The sequence below is a fragment of the Aotus nancymaae genome, unplaced genomic scaffold (assembly GCF_030222135.1).
Source record: "Aotus nancymaae isolate 86718 unplaced genomic scaffold, 86718_ANA_hifiasm-v0.15.2.pri h1tg000029l, whole genome shotgun sequence".
Taxonomy (NCBI): Eukaryota; Metazoa; Chordata; class Mammalia; order Primates; family Aotidae; genus Aotus; species Aotus nancymaae.
Genome location: NW_026988442.1, coordinates 9,131,402 through 9,139,445, shown reverse-complemented (window position 1 = coordinate 9,139,445; position 8,044 = coordinate 9,131,402). Strand labels below are relative to the sequence as shown.

Genomic DNA, 8,044 nt, shown 5'->3' with positions numbered 1-8,044 from the left:
TATTTTTAGGGACATTTGTGCAGAAGCATGATTGGAGGACAAAAGGGTGTGATGTCATGGTAATCAACCAGGGGGAGGTACAAGGCCTGTTTGTTCAGATTCCTCTTGGCCTCTGTGTGACTTTCCTTTCCTTGGGTATAGGGCAGGACACCTGTCACAGGGGGTCTTCAAGGGAGAGGGGAGGAAGAAGGCCAGAGAGTGACATTCCTGCTTCTGCAGTTTTCTCAGTTTCTTTCAGCTTAACATACTCAGTATGCCAAGGTGCCATATTTGGGGTGTCCTATTCTGAGCCCCGCAGAGCTCACAAGCTCTCGGAAGCACTTTGGACTTTCGATTTCTCACAGTCAATGACATTTTCCTGGGCCACTGGAACCAGACCTGTCCATTTCCTGCCCCTGCAGGTGACAGGTTGGGAAGGAGACCCTCGAGCAAGCGGGGTCCCAAAGCCCAGGGGGCCCCGGGCAGGCGTGGAGCTCAGCGAAGCCAGAAGGAGCGCGCAGGGGACAGCCCACGCCCGGAGTCTCCCCAGAGGAAGCAAACAGAGCGCAGGAGACTTGGAGAGGAGCTGGGGAAACAGGAGCCGAGCAAGGCAGAGGGGACCCGCAAGGGGAGGAGGAAGCGGGGTGAAAGGTCTTCCCTCAAGGAGCAGACAGCACCCTCAAAGAAGGAAAAGGAGATTCCGAGGAAGGAGGAGAAGTTGAAGCGGCAGAAGAAACCCAGGTGTGTTGTGGTTCGGATTCTGTGTGTTCACTCCACATGCTCACTTCGCGGTCCTTCTCCTTCCCCCATGAGGGACTGATGACCCTCCCTGGTGAGAGCAGCCCCTGCCCTCACTCTGGCTTCCGTGTCTCCCCGCCCCTACCACTGCCTCGCTCTGCGGTGGGCTCTTCCTCCCAGAACCCACACGAAGCTCGCAGGTCCTCGCAGGTGGAGAGGCCACAAGCTCTCTCCACTCCAGCGTCTCATGGCACACTGGTGAAGTGGAGCGTGGGTGGTGAGGTGACGGAACAGCAGGGTGGGACAAGATCCCGCGTCCCCTGAATTTCAGCGTGTGGCTAACTCCAGCTCTTGAAGAGGAGGAGCTGAGAGACATGAACAAAATTGGATTCAGGAACCATCCGAGGGCTTAAAAGCACACCCCTTTCTGGATTCCGGATCTGGGCCAGTTTCCTGTTCTGGAAATGTGGCATTGGTCTAGGAGACCTTCACGGGTGCTACCAGCTCTGAAATTCTGGGGCTCGGAGGTTTTATTTGTTTTGCCTCCTTTGTTCCATTACCATTTCCACCAACTAGCACATGTGGGTTAGTGGACAGGGCCAGCTTATGGCATCAGAAAGTGGGGATTTGGAGTTCATGTTTTTGCTATCAATTTTAATAGATCTCTCTCTCTCTTTGCCTCCCTTTTTCAATCATTGAGGATAATAGATACCTTATTCGTTGCTCAGATTGTTTTAAGAATTCCCCGTGATAGAAATAGGAAAACTTGTGCAAAAATTGGGAGTGTTAGGATTATGGTGAAGAGCTGTTGTTCCTTCCCGGTGGTTTGTAGCAAACCCTCTTTACCCGCAGCCTCAGTTGGGTGCTCCCCCTTCCTCTCCACCTTTACAGAGGAATCTGAGGCTCTTAAACAAGGCCACTGATTTTTTCTGTTGCCATGCCAACCATCCTGGCTTGATTAGAGCCTTTGTCTGCTGTCTGGTTGCTGCCAGACATGAACTGAAGGGGAAAAGGGTGCATTGTGCCCTTGGACATTTAAAAATAATTTGAATGCACCGTTGATGGGCCCTGAGTGTCCTGAACTTTTGAGGGAGGCTGTACCATCCCAATAGGCCGCAAAGACTCATTCGTGTCATTTTCAGCTGAGGGTAATGCTAGGGCGTAGAAGGATGAAAACATTCCGTTCCCGTTGCCCAGATACCGACAGTGTAGCAGAGGAGATAAGACAGGCATTGGTAATCCTAAGACAAGGCAGAAAGCAATATGCATGCAAGACAGGACTTGACAGAGTGCTGAATTCTGGGGGTGCTGGGCCATCAGGGCTCCTCCATGGAGAAGGTAAACATCGCAACGAGGCTTTGAAGAACAGGTGGAACATGAACAAGCAATGACTGGATGCCCAACCCCCAAACTGTGGGAACACCCTATGCAGAGACTCAAAGGCAGATATCATTCATAGGGTGTGCATGAAGTATAGCAAAAATATATATATATATATACACACACACACACATATACACATATACATATATATATATATATATAATCTGTTTTCTAGGCTTTTCAACCTTCGAGGGCATCCAGAAACTTCTCCTTTGCTCCCCAGGAGTTAATCAGAAGCTAAAACACTCTGAGGCTGCTGCAAACTTGTCTCTAAAGGGGCAGTTACCCAAGCCCACACCCTGATGTTTCCATTTATGAAACGCCCTCAGGCTGAACAGCCATAACCCTTTCTTAGTCCTCTCCTTCACCTACACAATCGGCCACTGTCTCACTCAGCTGAGAGTCACTATTTTTATCACTGAAGGAGTCAGAATAGGCTGGACACTATAAGGAACACACAAAGTCACTTGGATTTTGTGGCAACTGAGCACATAGAATTATCTGGGAGATGGGGGGTCCCCAGCTGGAAATTCTCCATGGCCCTGCTGTCCAATGTGACAGCCGCTAGCCACATGTGGCTGCTGAGCACTTGAAATGTGGCCAGTGTGGAGCTGAGGAACTGAACTTCTCATTTAATTGTAACTCAATGAGTAACTGAATTTCTCATTTAATTGTAACTCACGGTTAATACCACTGAGCTGACATAGGAGTTGGTAAGTTTACTTAATTTGGACAGATGTAGTTTTGAAACTGATTTGATTTGACTTTGAAGCCAGAACAGTTCTACAAAAAGACAAACTACTGATGTCAATGCAGATGCAAATATCAAAGGAAAGGAATATTTAGCTACTTGATTCAGTTATTGGGAATCTTTTAAGTATGTCTAAAACAATTTGGGGAAATCTACCTTTTTCACCTATAAACTTATGAAATATAAATGTAGATTAAATACGTCTGATGAAAGTTTAACATCTGAATAGCCTTGCAGTTTGAGTACAAAATGAATACCGACCTTTGAAGACAGTATTTTTTTTTTTTTTTTTTCTGTTTGAGATGGAGTCTCACTCTATTGCCCAGACTGGAGTGCAGTGGCATGATCTTGGCTCACTGCGCTCTCTGCCTCCCAGGTTCAAGCAGTTCTCTGCCTCAGCCTCCTGAGTAGCTGGGATTACAGGCACCCGCCACAACGCCCAGCTAATTTTTGTATTTTTAGTAGCGACAGGGTTTCACCATCTTGGCCAGGCTGGTCTTGAACTCCTCACCTCATGATCCAGCCACCTCAGCCTCCCAAAGTCCTGGGATTACAGGTGTGAGCCACCACGTCCAGTCTGAAGACAGTATTTTTTTGAAAGACTGAAATATCTCTAATAATTGTCTATTGATTGCAGGCTAAATTACAGTTTTTAATGTATTTGATTACATAAACTGTATTATTAAAATTGCTTTAATCCATTGCTTTTTACCACTTCAAGGTGTCTACTAGAAAAATTTGCATTGGCCGGGCGAGGTGGCTCATGCCTGTAATCCCAGCACTTTGGGAGGCTGAGGCGGGTGGATCACCTGAGGTCAGAAGTTCAAGACCAGCCTGGCCAAGATGGTGAAACCCTGTCTCTGAAAAAAGAAAAAAAAGAAAAATTTGCATTACAATAAGTGGCATGTGTCCTGTTTCTATTGGGGAGCACCAAGCTGGAGTGTAGTTTGTGGGAAGACTTGGAGAAATGAAGGATGCGGAGGCAGCCCTCCGGGGCCCTGGGCTATAGGATAGAGTTTTGGCCTCTGCTGCCAGGTGATGGGAGTCACTGAGGGCTTCTGAGCAGGGGGCAGGAGTGCCATCTTGCCCGTGGGCTCCACCTCACTCCACAGCACCTGAGGACACCACCTGCTTTCCAACTCCCCTCTGCCTCCGCCCTGGCTCTGCCTCCAGATCATCCTCGTTAGCCTCCAGTGGCTCTGGTGGGGAGTCCCTGTCTGAGGAGGAACTGGCCCGGATCCTGGAGCAGGTGGAAGAAAAAAAGAAGCTCATTGCCACCATGCGGAGCAAGCCCTGGCCCATGGCGAAGAAGCTGACAGAGCTCAGGTGAGCAGGCTGCAGGCCAACCAGGGCCTCCTGATGTCCACAGGGCTCAGCTCCTTCTGATGGATGGGAGCCCCTCCCTCCACACTTCCCCAAAGGGGCCTGATGGGAAGGGGGATGCTCCAGAGAGGAGCATAGCACTCAGGGAACCTCATGAGAGCCAGGGCAGCCCTGCTGTTCGCCAGCACCACAGGGCCTGGACGGGGACCAGGGAAGACTCAGAGGACTCCCGGCCTGTGCCCACGTATTCCCCTGCCTGGCTGCCCCTTTTATCCCATGCCCCACCTCATCTAGTGGCTTCTGTGCCTCCCTCACAATCCAACACAGACGTTCCTTTCTCAGAAGCTTTCTAGACCTCCTCCTCCTCAAGAGCAGCTTTGTTTCATGTTCCTGTAGCACCCAGCATCTCTCCGTGTGTACACACTCTCTCTCATGTGATTTGCAGAGTGAGCTGGAGAGGGTCTCTCTGAGCCACTGTCACATCCCGTTGCCTGGTGCAAGCCTCCAGGCATCATAAATATCACTCTGTGAATGGCGACAGGCCTCCTGCCCATGCCGTTCAACTTCTATTTTCTACTCAGCCACTTCTCTGGTTTCCATGCAAAAGGCTGATGCATGGAGCATTTGATGATTCTGGAGCCTGCTGCAGTTTTGAAATAATAGCAGTAGGCTGGGTGTGGTGGCTCACACCTGTAATCCCAGCACTTTGGGAGGCCAAGGTGGGTGGATCACTTGAGGTCAGGAGTTTGAGACCACCCTGGCCAACATGGTGAAACCCTGTCTCTACTAAGTATACAAAAATTAGCCAGGCGTGGTGGCAGGCACCTGTAGTCCCAGCTACTTGGGAGGCTGAGGCAGGAGAATTGCTTGAACCCAGGAGGCAGAGGTTGCAGTGAGCCAAGATCACGCCAGTGCACTCCAGCCTGGGTGACAGAGTGAGACCCCTGTCTCAAAAGGAAGGAAGGGAAGGAAGGGAGGGAGGGAGGGAGGCAGTAGTTATATTATGTAATTTTGGGGTTTCTACTAAAAAGTTCCCATCCAACATGACCATTTTCCCCAAGGACCCTCTGTTTTTTTGCCACAGCCTTGGGGTGACACTCACTTCCCCCCTCTCTTCTGTAGGAAGCCCATGCTCCCTGGCTCCTCTCATACCTGAGCTTCCTCATTGGTCAAGTCAAATTCCTCACCCTTTATTAAACAGGGCAGTTTCCAGCCATGTTCTGGCATTATTTACCCCAAGAGGCATAGCAAGGATCTAGCTACACCGACACTGTGCAGACCCTGACAAGGATTCTGGAAAGCAGAGCTTACCCCACAGGCTGCAAATTCTTATGTCATCTCCTATGGAGCTGTGAGAAGAAACACCTCCTGGGAGCGCCTTCAGGCCTATGCTTTAGGCCAGTGCTGCTGACCACCAGAACTTTCTGCAATGATGGAAATCATTCTAGATTTGCACTAACACATAGCCACTACCACGTGTGGTTACTTAAAACAGAGTTAGTGCAACTGAAACACTGATTTTTTTGTTTTAACTTTTATTTAAACAAATTTCTGTACAGCATGGTGACTATAATAATAATGTATTAGATACCTGAAAATTGCTAAGAATAGATTATAAGTATTCTTACCACACAAAAAAAATGAAAGGCAATGCATATATTAATCAGCTTAACAATTCACAATTATACACATGTCAAAACATCATACATAAATACACCATAAATATATACAATTTTTTTTTTTTTGAGATGGAGTCTTGCTTTGTCGCCCAGGCTGGAGTCCAGGGGCATGATCTGAGCTAACTGCAACCTCCGCCTCCCGGGTTCAAGCAACTTTCTGCCTCAGCCTCCTGAGTAGCTGGGATTACAGGTGCCCACCACCACGACCAGCTAATTTTTTTTATTTTTAGTAGACAAGGTTTCACCATCTTGGCCAGGCTGGTGTTGAACTCCCAACCTCATGTGATCCACCCACCTTGGCCTCCCAAAGTGCTGGGATTACAGGCATGAGCCACTGCACCTGGCCCATTTGTCAATTAAATAATGAAATAACAGTAGGCCACGTGCAGTGGCTCATGCCTGTAATCCCAGCACTTTGGGAGGCCAAGGTGGGTGGATCACATGAGGTTGGGAGTTCGAGACCAGCCCGACCAACATGGAGAAACCCCATCTCTAGTAAAAAATGGAAAATTAGCCAGGCATGGTAGTGGATGCCTGTAATCCCAGCTACTCAGAAGGCTGAAACAGGAGAATTGCTTGAACCCAGGCAACAGAGGTTGCAGTGAGCCAAGATTGCGCCATTGCACTCCAGCCTGGGCAACAGAGTAAAACTTCATCTCAAAAAAAAAAGTAATTTAAAAAATTTAAATAGTCCTGGCCCGGCACAGTGGTTTACACCTGTAATCCCAGCACTTTGGGAGGCCAAGGCGGGTGGGTCACTAGGTCAAGAGATCGAGACATTCCTGGCCAACATGGTGAAACCCCGTTTCTACTAGAATACAAAAATTAGCTGGGCATGGTGGCACGTGCCTGTAGTCCCAGCTACATGGGAGGCTGAGGCAGGAGAATTGCTTGAACCCAGGAGGTGAAGGTTGCAGTAAGCCGAGATTGCGCCACTGCACTCTAGGCTGGCGCCTGGCGACAGAGCAAAACTGTCTCAAAAAAAAAATTTTTTTTTAAATAGTCCCGTGTCTCGGGTGGCGATAGTGTGGAAGATAGGCTCAGCTCTGGGCTGTCTCCCTTCGCAGCCTCCTCTTTTTAAATCCTTTCTCCCTGCTCCCCCCAAGCTAGTCTCCTTCTGCCAGTGGGACAGAACAGCCACCTGTCACTCTAACAGAACCTCTCTCCCACTCAGATGCCACCAGAACACATCTTTTATTAACAGTGGAAAAAGTGCAACCCTGATGACTATGGAAATGAGATCTCTAGCTGGCTGGAAGTCTCAGGGACCACGGCCCTCAGCTGCCAGAGGAGAAATCTGACATCTCCTCCCTGCCTCTGAGGGGCAGAGTTCCTGGGGCTGGCAGGGTGGGCAGAGGCTAAGGCCTGAGAAGCTGAGGAGACCCATGCCTCTCTCACTGGAGTGGGTCTCCCCAGCAAACAGTGGGTCTCCTCCCCCGGGCCTCCCTCCTTGCCTCTTCCTAGCATCTTCCCTCCCACAAGGCTCCTTATCCCAGACTCAGGTTTAAGGCTGTCCAGCTTCTGAGTCTCCACCCAAACTGGTGCCTCTGCCACATGTGTTTGAGCCTTCATAGTTCAGATTTCCTTTGGTTAGGTGATAACTGAATTCCTGCTCTTTTTTTTTCTAAGCAGGGAGGCCCAGGAATTTGTGGAGAAGTATGAAGGTGCCTTGGGAAAGGGCAAAGGCAAGCGACTATATGCCTGCAAGATGCTGATGGCCAAGGTGTGTGGGGTAGAGGCAGCAAATCTGTGGGGAGGGCTTGCTCAGCTTTGGAATCTGGGGACCAACTCGGGCACTTGCCCAGTTTCACCATTTGTGTCCAGCTGCCCCCAGAATCCTGGGTGTGAGGGCCACCTGACCATTCTGATCCACCTACAAATGGAAAGCGATCATATATAGCCTGCCAGTTTCTCCAATTGTACTGTGAGGGCTTCAACACATTTGAGACTTGTTTTCTCTCCATCGAATACACTTAGAGAACTAATGATGTTAAAACCACTGCGATTTTATTTTCCAAACCCCAAATCAGGACAGGCTGAGCTGGTGGAGACCCAGAAGGGCTGTGGTGTAATCAGGGTCACATGGATGACAAACAGCTATGTCCCCAGAGGGGTGGGGGGCAGCTCTGTTTTGTTGAGTTGTATCACAATCTAGGCATCTGCTTGAAGTTAGGGTAGTGTTTCATGTTGG

General features: G+C 49.3%; 1 protein-coding gene across 1 annotated transcript in view; it reads left to right on the top strand.

Annotated features, from left to right (window-relative positions):
* Positions 1 to 613: 613 nt before the first annotated feature.
* TMC2 (transmembrane channel like 2) overlaps positions 614 to 8,044 on the top strand; it is a 63,684-nt gene continuing 56,253 nt past the window's right edge. The window contains exons 1-3 of the mRNA XM_012455314.2: positions 614 to 720; positions 4,025 to 4,177; positions 7,486 to 7,576. Coding sequence (XP_012310737.2) covers positions 4,131 to 4,177; positions 7,486 to 7,576 — 138 coding nt within the window. The 5' untranslated portion in view covers positions 614 to 720; positions 4,025 to 4,130. The remainder of the gene's footprint in view (positions 721 to 4,024; positions 4,178 to 7,485; positions 7,577 to 8,044) is intronic.